We start from the raw sequence: 19,097 nt of genomic DNA, 5'->3' as shown, positions 1-19,097 counted from the left end.
TGAGATATTGAAAGCTAGTACGCTATGGGTTATATCACTAACCTGCATTCGCTGTTCGACTCTCATCATGTAGTGCTCAACATGCCAGCGTGATCACTCAATCGCCATATAGACTAAGCCCCAGACTAATCGCCATAGTGATTCCCTCGAGCGAAAAAAAGTAGCTAAATAGACGTTTTAAGTAAACAAAACCTAACTACTAAACGATACTAGTCTAATTCTTACTATTCACACTGGCTAAACTCGAATCTGGTGGCATGACAAAAGTGGTTACCACAATCGAACGTAAAGGTTAGTATTATTTAGAATATATTTGTTTTATTGAGTCATTGTCGAAGTGGACTACAGTTTAATCTGGGCTAAGATGGCACCAGACTAGTAAGGTGTATAAGTACGTTTATATATATGTAGACTAGAGTTGTGGCCACCCATGTTGGCTTTTTCGATCGCCATTGGCTGCTTGTAAACATTATACGTATTGGTGACGTTATGGCCCACAATCGACCTTTACATGTCAGGTTATAAAAGAATTCGAGTGATCTGTGAAGTGTCCTTCCACCTATTAGGTGAGGTGTCGTAGTGGTCTCGCCACCGGCACTTGTGCTATGCTGCATAAAACCGCAGCCAGTGTAATATCTGTATATTGCACTGCGGTCGGTGCATTATAACTTATAATGCACTCATTGTGGTCTACAAAACCGCAACCAGTGCGTTATAAGTTATAATGCACTCGCTGCAGTCTGCAGCAGTGCAATATACAAATTATGGCACTGGCGGTGCCTTTGAACTGCCCACGCAGAGTGGTACATATATATATATATATATATATACATATACATATATATAGTCACATTGCTGTTCTATGTATCACAGATCTTGAGCCCTCTATTAGAGTGCTTTGATTATATAGCTCCTTGTGAAGTAGTGGAATTAATGTCTCTTGACCTCTTACCATGCATGCACATAACTAAATTATTTTGCCTAAACAGAAGTTTTAGTTCTTTCACATGAAATCACCATACATTTAGTACATCTATTCATTCATGTAAATAGTACTAAATCCCATAACCACAAATCCAAAAAATTAAAATTGGGCATGCAGCTATATGATATATTATAGCAAGAGTTCATAATATTAGAAGAGGGAGAGTATCAAACACTCAATATACCCTGTACAAATGCACTACTACAAGTTCACCTTTAGATGAAATCAATGCCTCTCCTAGTATGGAAAGGCATTGATTGGTGTTTAATACAACTCCACCAGTAACAGAGAACTGTTGATAGATGTTGAATATTGTGAAGCCTCTATTCTACAGAACAGAGTTAGGTGTTGATACTGTACTAGTGGCAATGTGTTTGATAAATACATCTCAGCTAGATACTCTCTCTTACTACTATATTATGAACTCTTGATTATAGAGTTGACCCTTGTAGCTACAAGCTTAAGTTACACAGCATTTTGATATTAGATACGTACATAAATAATAAACTATATAGATAAGAAATTATGTACAAAGTATACTGTGTGTAATTATACTGCATGTCCCGTACAAGAAAATCGTATTCAGGTTATCTCTTTAATGTCATTCTGTACTACTGGCATAATTACTATGGATAGTAGTTATTGTGCAACTGGACCCTGTAGAGCTAGCTTTTTCCTGGTTATAGTCTACATGGGTAGAGCCAGAAGAGCTACATCTTGTTTGGCTAGATTCTTTAGACACATAGCTAGGTGCAGACTTAGTGGAATGTAGTATAGGGTCTAGCTGTGTTGCTTGCAATGCTTTTATAGTTTTGCGTGCTTCTTCTGTAACTTGCTGCATTTCTTTTGTAGCCTGCTGTGCATTTTCTATGGTTTGTTTTAATAGATCTTTCCTGTCCTGGTTTGCTTCTTGATCACTTGAAACTGGCTGCACTTGTGTTATTGGGTGTACTCTAGATCTGTTCCTCCATCTGTGAATGCTTGGAGCCACAACGCATACTATGCATATTATGGACACTAATGCAAAAACTACATGAAATAAAACATGGCAGTAAGCTAAATAGTGCCTATATATAGATACAACATTAAATACATACAAACATTCACATGCACAGCATGACTATGAATTGCAAACTGATGGTACAACAAATTTAAGTTAGTATTATTGTCTAATTCTAATTCTTTTGTAGAAAACAAGACTAACATGTATATACAGTACTGACAGCTGTATCTATGTTTATAATTATACAGTACTATTCCTCAAATACAAAATTAATAGCTGGTTGATTACATTCTATAGTAGCTATATACCCTCTATAAAAAATTGCTAATGGAAGTAATAGTTATGGTTTAGACTTTTTGTAAAGATGATGCTGCACTGTGATTATCTAGATTACACAAATCAATTACAGTTCTCACAAGAGCACTGTTTATTATGCCAGGAGCTTATTAGCACCAAAGGCACTTATGAGCTCCCGATTATACATAGCTTAATTATGCTATGTTAGCATTATTATCCATAAGGTGTTTGAATGTGTACTTTTATACTTACTGGCTACAATTACAACCCATTTCCATGAAATATCATGCCAGTGTACATCAGGAGGAGAATCAGTAGTAGTAGTATTTCCACCCTATGTTATTGATCATGATCAACAAACTGTTAATATAAAACACTGTTCGATAATTACCTTCCCTACATAATAGAAGCAAATATTCATTACAACGCTTACAAGTTAAAATTACTAACCAATCATGGAACAGTTGTGACTGTTCATGCTGAGTACATATCCATCAACACAACTGCACAAATAACTGCCATTAGTATTTATGCAGTGATGGTCACATCCTCCATTGGAGGTGGCACACTCATCAATATCTAATGAAAGAAGTTTGATTCATATATTACCTATACCATAATACGTATGTCACACTGAATCAACTAAAGTACATACAATACTTAATTCCATAACAATGTAATACATTGCAGAATTTATGTATGAACTCTATCATATAAAGATTTCATATTAGAATCACGTGAAAGATAACAGTTGTACAAAACCATTATGGGTAAACAAATTAAATAGCCTAATTGCATTGACGTTGTTTTCTTGTCTATCAGCATTGGTTGTATGTTACAAGGAATGCTCCTGACATAACGTTTCACTTATTCAGCACCTAATTAAGTAAGATATATGGATCACAAGCAGCTTACTACAAAGCTTTAATATTAATACTACATATGTACACTTGCACAATTTTTACTTCATCAGACAATTTAATTATACAGTTAACAAATTTTACCTTTGAAAAGACCTGTTTACATCTACAGAGTCAATAGACATCACAAATACTTAAATTCGTATGTAAATGAATACATCAAGCAAGAATTAATTGCACTATGCAGCAGCTGAACTGTGCCAGACAGTTGCATGGTACGGTAGTTGCATGGTACGGTTTTGCTAACATTAAAACAGTTGTATTCATTGATTTTCTGTATTACAGGTCTGACACAACGCCATCACATTGGTTAACATAATGTAGACAAATATATACCTTGTTCACAATTGTTACCAGTCCATCCTGGAGCACATGTACACACTTCTGGTGAACTGCATGTTCCTCCATTGAGACACCCATGGGCACAAACCAGATGTCTAAATAATGTAACTTAAATGTCAAGTGTACTTATTATAAGATCATATATCAAGACACACGGTAGTGTGTGGTGCGGCCCAAGAAGCTGGCGCACAACATCCGTAAGTATGTTGACAGGAAGAAAGAAAACGCAATTTTCGCACCTCCGTAGCTCTGTGTTGCCTTGATGAAACAAGATGATTTTTGCTGTGGACACGCCCTCCAACTTCAGCACACCACATTCCAAATTTGAGCGAAATCGCTTCAAGCGTTCCCAAGATATGCGACTTCAAAAATTGGCTTAGTTTCTTCGGGGTTTTTTTTGTTTTTGTTTTTTTTTTCTTATTTTTCTTCCTCTTTTTGCACACTTACAAAAACCGCTATACAACGCGAACGCAATATCCGATTGCCTTGAAATTTGGCACACAGAAGGGGGGTATAACGCCGCATCTCTGTACCAACATTGGCTGGAATTCGATAAACAGGCAAAGAGTTATTAGCGATTATTCACGAAAAATAACACCAATGTGTTGTCACGCCAACAGGGTAAACCGCTATGGGAAGAAGCTGAAAATCGGTGGGTGAATAGGTTAACTATTGAACCTCAAACCTTTTGTGATTTGAAAGAAATCGAGCTAAAAACCAGGAAGATACAATGAAAAAACCAACAGTGTGTAACAATTGCGCAATCGAGATTAGCTAATAAAAAAACGACTACTTGTCACGCCTACCAGAAAAACCGCTTGGGGTAATGCTTTGAAATTCGCTGTACAGATGGAGTAATCATCTTAGAAAGGCTCTTCAATGGTGTAGAAGAATCAGACTTAAAACCACGGAGTTATAACACGAAATCCAACATAGTGTAGCAAGTGCGAGATCGAGATACTCTAATACAGCAGTCATCCTAATAGAGCAGTCACCCTGAAAAGAATTCAAGAGATCAGCTAGAAACTAGTAACCTGTATAGAGATCAGCTACAAACAAATCGCCCTGTAGAGAGTTCAGTTACAAACAATTCACCCTGTAGAGAGATCAGCTAGAAGAAGTTACCTTGTAGAGAGTTTAGCTACAAAGAAACCATCATGTAGAGAGTTCAGCTACAAACAAATCGCCCTGTAGAGGGATCAGCTAGAAGAAGCTACCTTGTAGAGAGTTCAGTTACAAAGAGATCATCATGTAGAGAGTTCAGCTGCAAACAAATCACCTGTAGAGAGTTCAGCTACAAACAAATTACCCTGTAGAAAGATCAGCTAGAAGAAGTCACCTTGTAGAGAGTTCAGCTATTAGGCCACTCCAAATAAATTCTCTGTTTCCCGTCCACCGTCCGCATCAGTTCCTGTCAGCTCTAAATATTCCATTATTCCGTATTCTTCCATTATTTCCCGGTTATTCTTGTATACTGAGAGGCTCAGTAAAAGCCATCTTGAAACAGTATGTCAGCTCACGTGTCAGCAGTGCTATCGAGTTGGCAGAAACTTCACGTTTGCACTATTTTTGCAACTTGAAAACGTTAAGCATGCTTTTATGCAGCTTTTTATGGTTGTGCCAGGCAAATAATGGCTGCCAATCTTATAATGAAATGGACCGCCCGCCCGCATGCAAATATGCTTGAGTCCAGGACGGGAAACAGAGAATTTATTTAGAGTGGCCTTAACTAGTGGCCCTGTAGAGACATCAGATAGAAGAGAGTTCAGCTATAAAGAAACCATTATGTAGAGAGTTCAACTACAAACAAGTTACCCTGTAGAGACATCAGCTAGAAGAAGTTACTTTGTAGAGAGTTAAGCAGCAAGCAAATCACCCTGTAGAGAGATCAGCTAGAAGAAGTTACCTTGTAGATAGTTCAGCTACAAATAATTCACCCTGTAGAGAGATCAGCTAGAAGGACTCACCTTGTAGAGTGTTCAGTTATAAAGAAACCACCATGTAGAGTTCTGTAATAAATATATGTGACCGGATTTGCGAAAAGGGGTCTTCCACACACATCCAATTTACCAACTTTGACAACTCGTAACTTCAGATTGGAAATGGCTATTGATTGGAAATTTGGTCAGTATTGAGAACCAACATAGCTTAGTAGTTGGAGAACGTTTCATGTTAATATGTTTCTTGAATACTGAGTTATGGTCTACTAAGTTATGATCATCTGAGTTCATAGAATTGGATGTGTGTGGAAGACCCCTTTTCGCAAATCCGGTCACATATGTGTTATATATATATATATAATTTGTACATTTACTGATAAAATCAGAAATATTTATTAAAGTAATTAATATCGGCTTCATCTTTTCTTCTTCCTGTGGTAAAGAAAAAAGATAGGTTAAAAAAAACCCAAAGCCGATAGGCCGGCTTTGGGGTATACAAATACAAAAAGAAGTGAAATCTAATCCAAAACAGCCAAGCTGTAAAAAAAGAGTGCGGCCCTCAGAAAGGCTATGGTGAAAAAAGATGTGAAATCCAAGGTGGCGGCTAAGAAATGGCTGTGATGGTAGGTTAATGGTAAAAATTTTAATAACGACAATTCAGGTGAATTTTGTACCAAGACCAAGTGACACCAAATTCACCTGAATTGTTGTTATTAAAATTTTTACCATTAACCTACCATCACAGCCATTTCTTGGCCACCACCTTGGATTTCACATCTTTTTTCACCATATCCTTTTTGAGGGCCGCACTCTTTTTTTACAGCTTGACTGTTTTGGATTAGATATATATATATATGTACCACTCTGCGTGGGCAGTTCAAAGGCATCGCCAGTGCCATAATTTGTATATTGCACTGCTGTAGACCGCAGCGAGTGCATTATAACTTATAACGCACTGGTTGCGGTTTTTTAGACCACAATGAGTGCATTATAAGTTATAATGCACCGACCGCAGTGCAATATACAGATATTGCACTGGCTGCAGTTTTGTGCAGCATAGCACAAGTGCCGGTGGCGAAGACCACTACGACACCTCACCTAATAGGTGGAAAGACACTTCACAGATCACTCGAATTCTTTTATAGCCTGACATGTAAAGGTCGATTGTGGGCCATAACGTCACCAATACGTATAATGTTTACAAGCAGCCAATGGCGATCGAAAAATCCAACATGGGTGGCCACAACTCTAGTCTACATATATATATATAAACGTACTTATACACCTTACTAGTCTGGTGCCATCTTAGCCCAGATTAAACTGTAGCCCACTTCGACAATGACTCAATAAAACAAATATATTCTAAATAATACTGACCTTTACGTTCAATTGTGGTAACCAGTTTTGTCATGCCACCTGATTCGAGTTTAGCCAGTGTGAATAGTAAGAATTAGACTAGCATCGTTTAGTAGTTAGGTTTTGTTTACTTAAAACGTCTATTTAGCTACTTTTTTTGCTCGAGAGAATCACTATGGTGATTAGTCTGGCGCTTAGTCTATATGGCGATTGAATGATCACGCTGGCATGCTGAGCACTACATGATGATAGTCGAACAGCGAATGCAGGTTAGTGATATAACCCATAGCGTACTAGCTTTCAATATCTCAGGTGGCTGCAGTACTGCAGGGGGAACGTCATCGCAACGTCTGGCTTGGTTACCCACAATCGATGTTAGAAACCTGGCCTTTATAAGTGTTACAGCTGTCTTGTGAGACTCTCCCCACCTATTAGGTGAGTGGTACATAACAGTTATACAACGTGCACTCGTGCTCTGCCTGTATAAACGCACTTGCCTTCGGGCCCTCAGGCTCGTGCGTTTATATCAGGCAGAGCACTCGTGGCCGTTGTATAACTATATAATATATATATATATGTACCACTCTGCGTGGGCAGTTCAAAGGCACCGCCAGTGCCATAATTTGTATATTGCACTGCTGCAGACCGCAGCGAGTGCATTATAACTTATAACGCACTGGTTGCGGTTTTGTAGACCACAACGAGTGCATTATAAATTATAATGCACCGACCGCAGTGCAATAATATACAGATATTGCACTGGTTGCGGTTTTGTGCAACATAGCACAAGTGCCGGTGGCGAAGACCACTACGACACCTCACCTAATAGGTGGAAAGACACTTCATAGATCACTCGAATTCTTTTATAGCCTGACATGTAAAGGTCGATTGTGGGCCATAACGTCACCAATACGTATAATGTTTACAAGCAGCCAATGGCGATCGAAAAAGCCAACGCGGGTGGCCACAACTCTAGTCTACATATATATAAACGTACTTATACACCTTACTAGTCTGGTGCCATCTTATCCCAGATTAAACTGTAGTCCACTTTGACAATGACTCAGTAAAACAAATATATTCTAAGTAATACTAACCTTTACGTTCGATTGTGGTAACCAGTTTTGTCATGCTACCAGATTCAAGTTTAGCCAGTGTGAATAGTAAGAATTAGACTAGTATCGTTTAGTAGTTAGGTTTTGTTTACTTAAACCATCTATTTAGCTGCTTTTTTCGCTCGAGAGAATCACTATGGTGATTAGTCTGGTGCTTAGTCTATATGGCACGCTGGTATACTGAGCACTACATGATGAGAGTCGAACAGCGAATGCAGGTTAGTGATATAACTCATAGCGTACTAGCTTTCAATATCTCAGGTGGCTGCAGTACTGCAGGGGGAACGTCATCGCAACGTCTGGTTTGGTTACCCACAATCGATGTTAGAAACCTGGCCTTTATAAGTGTTACAGCTGTATTGTGAGACGCTCCCCACCTATTAGGTGAGTGGTACATAACAGTTATACAACGTGCACTCGTGCTCTGCCTGTATAAACGCACTTGCCTTCGGGCCTGACGGCCCTCAGGCTCGTGCGTTTATATCAGGCAGAGCACTCGTGGCCGTTGTATAACTATATAATATATATACTCTAAACTCAGGCATGCACACATTAGGCCTGAGCCCATTATGCTTTTGAAATTGCCTATTACGCTTTTGAGCAATGCTCCAAACTTTCTCTAATTATGCTCCAATTATGTGCAGTTGTGTCTCATTATGCTCCAAATATGCTTATATAAAGTTGTGTCTTGACTGCTCTATTAGAGTATCTAATACATCTGTGAATGTTCTATTAGGATATTTCAACATGACATGATTGCTCTATTAGAGTATATTGATCTTTAGCTAATCTTTCCTTCACAACGTAGCTGTAAATCTGATTATTACCATGTTTGCATGCTATACCATTCTGCATCATGCAAAATAGGCAAAGTTTCAGCTTACCAATGCACAAAATTTTTGCCTATTATGCTCAATGCTTTTGGCTACCTATTATGCCCCAAATTATGCTGGCATAATCGGCGCAGGCCTATACTTTTTCAATGAATCATATGAACTTCTCATTCAAATTTGATAACATCGTGATTATTTCCATGATTATATATTCCGCATCGTAATTATAGCATCGCATCGGAATTGAATTGGGATGTGCAGAGAAGTAAAGGTCTAATCATCGTGTTGCTAAGGCAAATTGGTCATGGTTCTAGGATGATATAAATCACTATTAATTTTGTGCATGAGAATTAGTAACCAATTATGTGATAGGGTTTATGATGTGTCAAGGCCTACTGTAGGATGCAACACAAAGTGTGTCCCTGTGATACTACATACATGAACAGTAGAGTATGTGGAGTAGATAATAACTTGAATGATGTGCCAGAATTCTGGGTTGTTTGGAGACAAGGATTTTTTATGGGCTAAAAATCAATCTCTCTACAAAGCAGCAATCATCATTATTGATATCACCAACTTTTTAGGTGTCTCCTCCACCACCTTGAATAGCTATACATAGTTCTACAATATATAACTGTCATTCAGTATCTACAAAAACTCATGGCGTCGCTAAATGACAACTTAATTATCTTTGCTCTAGATACAAAAGTGGCATGGTATTGCATGTGCTGTGCTGGAGAGGATTCCAAAGAGTAAGGCACTTGGCATCCCCTGAACTCTACATGAAATGTAGTCACTCTAGCTGTGATGCTGAAACCAGCAGATATTCTGTAAAGCTCCACTGTTTTATCTATGCTACTTTCATGAATTTCACTGAATGTGAGGCAATATCATGAACATGCAGGGAGTTGAAATAAAACCAAGTTTAAAATGATTTAGTGATAATTTCATGGAACTTTGACCAAAATTAGACATAAATCCATAATCCGAATTCCCATCCTGTGCCTGTCATTATAAAGGTCACTGTCGAGTTAGTGCAATGACTAGTGTCCCTAATGCCAATTTTAGGATGTGCAACTCAGAGTTCTATTGTGTGAAGGTATACTATAGAAGTTGCATCATCTGGGGTCTGCAGTGGGGTGTACATGTTGGGAACTGACAGTTACAACGCCCCATGCTGCATGCAATGGTATGTTGGTATTACTGTAATTTGCTTTATTTTTGTGCAATAAATTTTCATGTAAAAAATTTCGTATAATTTACATGATTGACTGTTCTATTAGAGTAGTTCAATCTCCTATAAAAATATTTTTTTTGTGTAAGAAATTTTTGTACAAGTTTTGCATACAAAAAATATTTTACAATGTAAAAAAGCTAATTATGATACATAGATGTGACTTTTGTGGCAGTTCATTGTCCATTCTAACATAGGTATAATATTGATAGGTGTTCTGTGTTACACTGTGGAGACTTAGCTTAGCTTATGAGGCAGAGAAGTTCATGTACTTTAGACGTTTCCATCATTTTTTAAAAGTATCTACATGTACCATTAAGTCTACAAGTTGCTAAAACAAGAGGATTTAGCAGTTAATACAGTGTAGCTGTGGTGACACAGTCATATGGTGTGGTATTTGAAGGTTAGTGGTTGACTCCCGCTCCAGCCTCAAAACATGCTTTAATGCTTTTTTTGATACATTAATCTAGCGGCAGATTCACAATTGCAGTGCCATCTACAAAGCACAATTCTGTCAACCAAGATGACAACGATACTAGGGTTTTCTCACAGACAGCTCTCCCTACCACATTAATTCAAGATGTTGACAACAATCACTCCAGCACCATATCACCAAACAAAGTAGGTGAAGAACACATCCTTGTCTACAGTAATGACAATTCAGGTGAATTTTGTGCCAAGACCAAGCGGCACAAAAATTCACCTGAATTGTCGTTATTAAATTTTTTACCATTAACCTACCATCACAGCCATTTCTTGGCCGCCACCTTGGATTTCACATCTTTTTTCACCATAGCCTTTTTGAGGGCCGCACACTTTTTTTACAGCTTGGCTGTTTTGGATTAGATAAATATATCCACACAAAACAGCCAAGCTGTATAAAAGGTGGGGCCTTAAAAATCCTGGATGGAAATGTTGTTAAATCAAAGGTGGCAGTCTGCAATAATGTTGATTTTATCAATGCACAAAGGCCATTGTTAAAATGTATTATCATCCACATCATTGTAGTCATTTCATGGCTGCCAGTTTGTTTTGGTTTTTTGTCATTGCTTTTTGAAATTTTTTGTGCACCTTTTTACCCTGTGGTGACTGTTCTATTAGAGTATTTCAACCCCGCGATTTACAGTTGTTTGATTTTTGCCTTGTAGCTGTCACTGCAATTTCTTTTAAACCACAAAAAGTTTGAGCTATGATGGTTAACCAATATACATACCAAATTTTAAGTTATTCCCATAAGCAATTTACCCTGTAGGCGCGACAACAAGTCGGCCTTTTTTAATGCAAATAATCATCCATACTTCTATGACTATTAATCAGATTTGCACCAAACTTAGTAGGTAATTGTGCTACAATATGTTCTTAAAGTGTGCCAAAGCTCATGAAAATTGAGTTATGCATTTGCATTTTATAACAGTTTTGTAAAGTGCACGAAAAGAAGAATCTAACCCCCCCCCCCCCGAGTCCCCTAAATGAAGAAAAAACGAAGAAAGTAAGCTATTTTTGAAGGCTTATATTTCACAATTGCATTAGAAAATCTTGTTCAATTTTGGTATATGGGGTGCTGAAGGTGGAAGGTGTGTGCAATATGAGAATGATTCTAATTCAAGAAGGGAGCACAGAGCTACATGTGCATGAAAATATTATGTCTTCCTGTAAATATACTCATGCGGTGGCACGTAAGTTTTCTTGGCCACATGACATACTACCGTGTGTCTATATATATATATATGTATCGATTATTATTTTCAGAACTAGGATGTAGTGATCTGTATATTCAACAATTGGAGTTGTTTGTTCGGACGATGCAGTTGTAGGTCATAGAGATTTACAAAGACAAAGAACAGGGCTATATAGCTTGAATTTGCCAATGATGTAAACACATAAAGTTAGAAGAGTAGCTATCAGAGGAGACACACAATAGAAATGATGGCTGGCCAGGATGAAAACCATGCAAGTAAACTTCAGTTACACAAATGTTTCAAGAGAAGTGGCATCTTTAAATTTACATTGTACACTTAGAGACTCAAGCTTATGAGTACACTGAGCTGTTTCCTTATCAACAGCAACTTCCTTACTAGCAAGATATGATTCTTACATAAGTAAGCAGAAACAGTGGCAACTAACTGTATCCTGGCCTGGGCAAGAATTTCACAATGATTATCATGAAAAAACCCAGAACCAAAGTCAAGTTGGAAAGCTAATTCCTGAAGCAGATGACTGAGACTGAATAATATTGACCAAAAGGCAGAAGTTCCTCCAAGCTGTAGCCAAATAATTGACATAGTTCTCCTACTAGAATCTTTATCTTATGATCAACTTTGACTCTGCCACAGCACCACTTACAAATAAAGTAACAACAGAACCTTTAGCTTAGTGGTAGGAAAAGTAGGCACGTGTCTATATAGGACACCAGGACTTAGGGAGGCAGCAAATCTAAATACTGAGTAGAATGTGTATAATCTAGCTATGTACATGCACTGTGCACAACAGAACATTAAAGTTCTGGCTACAAACTAATAACATGGTAGCAGGGCCGCGGGAAACTGGGGCATTTTGCCCCAGGCAGGGGGCCCCATGAAGGGCCCCTTGAATACCTGTTTAAAAGATCGATATACTCTAATAGAGCAGTCAGATCTAAATACTCTAATAGAGCAGTCACAGTATTCTTCATAGGAGCAGTGTAGTAAGCTTATAGATAAGGAGATATGGTTGGTGAGGGGTAGTTATTGTCATTGTTAGCAGGTCATGACCTTTTTTATTTTTTTTTTGGTCTTCAACTTACAGCTTGGGTGAAGTTGTGATTCAGAATGGAAACCTCCTTGCCTCTGGGGCCCCACTTTAACTCTTTGCCCTGGGCCCCTTAATTTCTCTGGGTGGCCCTGCATGGTAGTGCTAGTGTCTTTAACAAAGAAGGCTGGATGATTAATTTACAAAATGATTCAGATACTCTAATAGAACAGTCAGTCATTGTGCTGAGTTATTCTTATCATAAGGGAAATATTCTTAAAATTAATGCTCTAAAGCAACACCTTCATACTTATAACACAAAATGTGATAATTTAAAGCACAATTACTATGCTGGCATAATGCTGGCATATTGTGGTAATATCCTAGAATGAATCATAGTTTTAGGTGCATTGTTGTTTTTGTTTTAAAGATGGCACAACATGTGTCCATTGAAACCATTGCAAATACTGTAAGTAACATTAGTAGCCATGCATGATGGTACAGAATTGTTAGTGAGTTCTAGTGATGAAAGTGAGGATAGTGACAATGACAATAAATCAGATAGAAACTCAGAGCTTATAAAAGAAGCTAAGGCCACTCCAAATAAATTCTCTTTTTCCCATCCTGGACTCAGGAATATTTGCATTCGGGCAGGCAGTCCATTTCCATTATTCTATTTATATGATTGGCAGCTTTCTAGCCATTATTTTCCTGGCACAACAATAAAACACTGCATAAAAGCATGCTTAAGTTCGCAGCCTCATTTTTAAGTTGCAAAAATAACACACATGAATTTGTGCCAACTTGATAGCACTGCTGACAAATTAGCTGACACTGTTACAAGAATCAATTGTTATTTTTTGATTTGTCTGTATGTTTATCTTTTGTTTTGAAGTTGTACGGTATAGGTAAATAATAAACAAATAAATGGCTTTTCCTGAACCTGTACACAATGCAATAATAACTGGAAAATAATACTGTAGAAGAATATGGAATAATGGAGTATTTAGAGCTGACAGTAACCAAATGCGGCCAGTGGACAAGAAACAGAGAATTTATTTGCAGTGACCTAACGGAAGTTGCTTTACTTTCTACTGGTTTATACCTACTTATCCTAGTCAGAGCTCACAATATCATAATAGCTATTGTCAACAACAAAAAACCCAATTCCTGTAAGGAGTCTTTTGCAAGTATATTGAGAGCTCGCCAAAATTCTGATCTTCTTAGAAAGCGTAGTTTCCAACCATCTGCAAATAGGAAAATGCAGAAAAACTCATGGAAACTCATCCTCAGATCCAAAGAAGGTAACTTTTCAGCAACGTGTCCAGCAATATACAGTAATGAGCCTTCAACTGGACGTTATTTTGCAATTCCTGCAGAGAGCAACTAAGTTTGACAATAATCAAAGGAAGCTTTCTGCAAAAAAGAAACAATAAAAAAATATTGCAAATGCATTGCAGAAACATAATGAGGTATTTCATTTCTTTGCCAGAAAAGCAGCACATTTTTCGTGTCAAACTTGCACATGTATTTCTAAAAGCTGGAGTAGCATTTAGTAAGATTGAGTGCTTTAAAGATATTCTAGAAGAGAATGGGTATAGGCTTACTGACTGAGAAAATTATTTGATTTGGTTCCCTTTATTCAGCAACAGGAACAAACACAATTGCAGCAGACAATCAAGAATAAAAAGATTTCTTTAATTGGCTATCCATTGTAGTATGGTATACATTACAGAAGATAGAACAAAAGTTAATTCGGCTGCAAATGCTTGCAAAAAGTTTGTGTGGCTAGAGAATTTATCTCTGTTGTGCCTGTCACCTACAATGTTTCCATTGATCGACTGCTTGCTTGTGGATGAGGTACCAATCTACAGTTAACAATACATCTGTTAATGCACCTAATTGTTTTTCTCACAGCATCGATCACTAGGCGTGTGCCAACTATGCCGGTATAATTTCAAGCATAATAAGCTAGCAATAGCATCAAGCATTATGCCATCATAATAGGATGATTCTCTGCGATGTTATTATTTGTATTGTTTCTTGGGAAATAAGATCAAGATATAGTCTAATAGAGTAGTTACTTACTCTAATACAGCAGTCAGGAAAGGCTGATATACTCTAATAAAACAGCTAACTCTAGAGCATGTCCTGATTTTGAAAACATAATTTTGAGCATAATAGGCTAAACTTCTTAGCACCGCTCAAAAGCATAATAGGCTATTTTCAAAGCATAACTGACTCAAGTCTATCAATCACGTTGGTGAACATTCAAATCTATCAGATTTTATGACTAACCTTTCTTCTCACCCTAAAAATAAACTGATGTGAAAAGAATCATTGACTAGCTACAGTGCCACACATTGCATGGTGGAGTGGATGGGAATTCAAATTGGTGGAGCAATTGCTTGTTTAATTTCACAGAGCAATGAAACCTATAGGGTCACCACACATAAAGTCAAGGCTATACTATAGCCATTTTTTACAAATGCACAGAAAAGAGTTTACCTTGAAGTTGAATTGGCTGCAGTGATAGACTGGTTTTGTCACTGCAACCTACTCTCTGAAGTTATGGACCACTGATTGTTTTTATACTTTAAATAGTACATGTGCATAATATTTCGCTAGCATGATGAGAGGGAATGGCACTAAAGCATAATAGGGAGGAAAATGCCTGGAAGCATTTTGGGAGAAATTTTGAGGTTATTTGACTCAGGCCCACTTACCAGATTGAATCTCAAATAGTCAATTTTTTCTGTGGGAACTTGCACCCACTCCGATCCCCTATACACCACCTTGGAAAAAACATACTTTTCATTCTGAGTACTTTAAGAGTGTATGGATTTAGTGGAATGGAATAGTAGACTGGAATGATGGAATAAAATGGTAGAAAACGGGACGATAAAGATAATTTCACCTCAGTGGTGGTCACTTCTTTATAGAGACCAACTCCTAACAATTAAAAACTACCTCTCATTCTATTTTATGCCTAAACTGTTGCTAGCTATCTTGAATTCCCATAGTACGGTCTTAGTTGTAAGCCACATGCCTATATAGAAAAGTCAAACTCTAGCAAAACTACACACAGTATAGCACAGAAACCCAGTGTTGCTTGCCTGGAATCTAACAAGTCAGAATGGGGATGCCACACAAAGCAGCATTATACTAGCTAGCAAAGCTGTTGCCCATGCATCAGGCACCAATAAGAAACTGCATGAGTACAGCTTCATCTCTCTCTCTCTTTCACACACACACACATGCACACGCACACAGCATGCGCATGCACACACGCAGTACAGCCACTGCAACTGATTGAGCAAAAAAATACTTTTTCTCCCATTGCTCCAACATTATTATATCCATGATCAATTGCAATTATGCCATGATCGGTTGCATATAGGACTATAAGAAATGTCTCAACTTCCTTGGAAAGAAATGTCAAAATCATATCTAGCTATAACTACTCTTCGTATCAAGAGATAATAGTATGAAGAGCCTGGGATACATGGTACTGTATTAATGATCACATGCATAGCTGTATCTATGATAGTAGTTTTGTGCCTTGTGAATACATTAGTTAAATAATCAAGTCTATTATACATAATTATGGCCTAGCCTCAATGCATAACTTACCCTGCAGACTGAGCAGAGCCATCATAGCCAAATGAGATGATAATTACTAGTATGAGCACAATCCTGCCGGGAGAATTCGACTCCATGTAGCTTAGCAAGCTGTAGCCAGTCGATGGGGTAGCTAGTCCGAAGGGGGCACTGAAATATTGGTACAAATGAAATCACGTCACAGTATCGTAGATATAACACTTAATTGGCTTCTGGTACTTTGTCCTTTGTCAATATAGTATTGCAAAATCTATATATGGCAATACGGTAAGTTTTATTAACACCTGCTGACGGAAATGGGGTTTTCCCATTAACAGTAAGGTGTGACTTTGTTATGCAAACTTCGTCTGTGATTCTTTCTCAATAGCTATGTATACTCATCTTGCTTAAAATCACCCGAAGCTTACTATCGTGTGACTGCAGCTTCAATCTATATTTTTGTGCACTTTGTGGATCACTAATATAATGGCGAGCAGTGCGAGACTAGCTATACCTAAGGCGCTTATCATGCTAGCGCGTAAACGCAAATTAAATGCGGTTTCTCGGTTTCTTGCTTCTGAGAAGAACAGAACAGATCGCCTAACCCATTGTCTGTGGACGAGGCATAGCTCATACAGTCTTGGAGCATCGATTATAGAGTAAGTCATATTCTGCTATGGTCGTCATAAGTTTTAAAAATTTTACATGTGTACTCTGTCGGCCCAGATATAAAAATCGATAGATATCCCGGAGGATCGATGGTTTTACCATAGTACCATATAGTCTCGCGTAGCCAGCCGCTACTTTTCTTTTTGTGTGGGTGTTTGGAAACGCCCACACAAAAAGAAAAGTAGTGGTCTGGCTACGCGAGACTAAGTACCATACACCTTTTTATCCCCCCACCCCCATCCAGGAGATCCATGATCGTAGTACAGTTTGATTTGTGTAGTTCAGTTTCTTCGCAGATATTAAAGTTTCTCAGTCATGCTCAGTGTTATTATATGTGTATGCATCTGTACACACATCTATGACATTATTGCTGGTGTATTGTTTTGTTCATTTGTTTCACAGGATGGAGCAGCCATTAGAGAAGCAGCTGTTGTGTTCAGTCTGCCTCCAACGTTTCAACAAGCCCAAGCTGCTTCCCTGCCTTCATACATTTTGTGTTGCATGTCTTGAAGACACCAGAGCACAACAACAGGAGAACTCTCACTATGTGAACTGCCCCACTTGTATGAACAGGTGTGAACTACCAGTTGGCGGCATCTCCCATCTCCCGCCAAATTTCTTTATCCAAAATCTCATTGAGCTTGCCGAGTTACAAACCAGGAACAGCCAGTTGATATGCGACTTGTGTGCATCCAATGAACCTGCTGTGTCACGATGTATGAATTGCTGTTTTGATCTGTGTCATATTTGTGCCGAGGCGCACAAGAGACAGAAAAGGACATTTCACCATAATGTAGTTGGTATACAGACAATACCAGCCAGCCCATCAACCAACAACTTGTTCTGTTGTAAGATACATCCCAGATGTACAGTGGCCACATACTGTGAGGATTGTATGGAGCTAGTATGTTCTCAGTGTTATAATGTACATCATTTGACACACCAAACTAAACCATTGGCACTTTGCTATGATACTTCTGGTGGCTTAGAAGATTTGTTGACCATGGCGCAGCGTAGGATTACATCATTCAACGACACCGCCCGCAACATACAGCTTACCATTGCCAGACTGAAGAACAAAGCTGCAAAGGTGTCAGCCGAGATTTGTGATGACATCGATCGTCAGATGTGTGCATTACAAGAGCACAAAAAGACATTACTATCACAGGTTAATGCTATCAAGAGTGAAAAGGAATCAATGCTACTGCTACAGCTAGAGACAATTAAGGAAGTCAACACCCACATAAAGTCAAGCTACAATCATGTCACAAGGCTTGTGAAATCCCAGAGGGACAAAGGTTTGAGTGATGGCTTGAGTAGACACCCTCAAGTAAGAGAACTTGATGAACTGTTACTAACAAGAGTTAACACAAGGCCTGCTGAAGATGACTACATTCGATTTAGTTCAGGAACCCCGGCTGGTCCCTGTGCTGGATATGAAATGAACGGGATTGTTGATGCCAAGGGCCCGTCAGCCGCCAACTCTTACGCTAAAGGGGAAGGATTGATTACGGGACGACAAAACTGTGAGGCCTCATTTCTCGTGGTGGTCTGTGACCGTTTTGGACAACAACGCCAGCTAGGTGGTGACCCAGTAGAAATCAGAATAGCTGTCATCAATAGCCCGAAGGACGAAATCACATCAAAGACTACCGACAATTGTAATGGGAAGTACAAAGTCACTTACACCCCATGGATGTCTGAAGAATTACTAGTAAGTATTCTAGTGGCTGGTAAACACATTAGAGGTAGTCCTTTTCGAGTATCTATTCTTCCAAGCCATAGTTGAGATTATTATCTTTGTACATATTTAGACTATTGTATCAATATCACACCAATCACCACCAAATTTGAATAATTTGTACATAGACTATTGTAGGTCATTTATCATTATTCAATTAGGCACCATTAAGTAATTCTGTTACAATTTGTGTTACAAGAATCATTCAGAGTGACCATTTAGAATATATGACATGGCAGTGGCACTTGGCAAGTGTTGTGAAATATACTACTGTTGGAAGTTTTATCTAAATTCGGTTATACTCTACTCCGATTATATCAGCAAAATGTTTACAT

At 38.2% G+C, this 19,097-nt stretch overlaps 2 protein-coding genes and 1 long non-coding RNA gene across 3 annotated transcripts; 1 reads left to right on the top strand and 2 right to left on the bottom strand.

Moving 5' to 3' along the window:
- Positions 1-1,445: 1,445 nt before the first annotated feature.
- On the bottom strand, positions 1,446-2,621 carry LOC136266715 (uncharacterized). Its single transcript, XR_010706241.1, has 2 exons — positions 2,538-2,621; positions 1,446-2,014 (listed from the first exon to the last, which is right to left on the bottom strand). It is a non-coding gene; the product is annotated as an uncharacterized lncRNA (long non-coding RNA).
- Positions 2,622-2,730: 109 nt separating this feature from the next.
- Positions 2,731-16,669, bottom strand: LOC136267601 (epidermal growth factor-like protein 8). Its single transcript, XM_066062760.1, has 3 exons — positions 16,386-16,669; positions 3,542-3,642; positions 2,731-2,864 (listed from the first exon to the last, which is right to left on the bottom strand). Exons 1-3 carry the CDS (start codon positions 16,469-16,471, stop codon positions 2,731-2,733), a joined length of 321 nt encoding a protein of 106 aa, XP_065918832.1. The 5' UTR covers positions 16,472-16,669.
- Positions 16,670-16,802: 133 nt separating this feature from the next.
- On the top strand, positions 16,803-19,004 carry LOC136266714 (E3 ubiquitin-protein ligase TRIM45-like). The gene is made up of 2 exons (XM_066061720.1): positions 16,803-17,011; positions 17,424-19,004. The coding sequence occupies exons 1-2, from the start codon at positions 16,839-16,841 to the stop codon at positions 18,808-18,810; spliced, it is 1,560 nt and encodes a 519-aa protein (XP_065917792.1). The 5' UTR covers positions 16,803-16,838; the 3' UTR covers positions 18,811-19,004.
- Positions 19,005-19,097: the final 93 nt, after the last annotated feature.

The sequence above is a fragment of the Dysidea avara genome, chromosome 9, assembly GCF_963678975.1.
Source record: "Dysidea avara chromosome 9, odDysAvar1.4, whole genome shotgun sequence".
Lineage (NCBI taxonomy): Eukaryota > Metazoa > Porifera > Demospongiae > Dictyoceratida > Dysideidae > Dysidea > Dysidea avara.
Note: the sequence above shows the minus strand (reverse complement) of the source record. Positions and strands in the feature narration are given on the sequence as shown.

Coding starts and splice junctions, on each gene's coding strand:
- LOC136267601 (XM_066062760.1), bottom strand. CDS start 16,471: ATGGAGTCGAATTCTCCCGGCAGGATTGTGCTCATACTAGTAATTATC. Junction 3,643..16,385: donor GGCTCTGCTCAGTCTGCAGG/GTAAGTTATGCA, acceptor TACATTATTTAG/ACATCTGGTTTGTGCCCATG. Junction 2,865..3,541: donor TGGTAACAATTGTGAACAAG/GTATATATTTGT, acceptor TTCTTTCATTAG/ATATTGATGAGTGTGCCACC.
- LOC136266714 (XM_066061720.1), top strand. CDS start 16,839: ATGGCGAGCAGTGCGAGACTAGCTATACCTAAGGCGCTTATCATGCTA. Junction 17,012..17,423: donor CTTGGAGCATCGATTATAGA/GTAAGTCATATT, acceptor TTTGTTTCACAG/GATGGAGCAGCCATTAGAGA.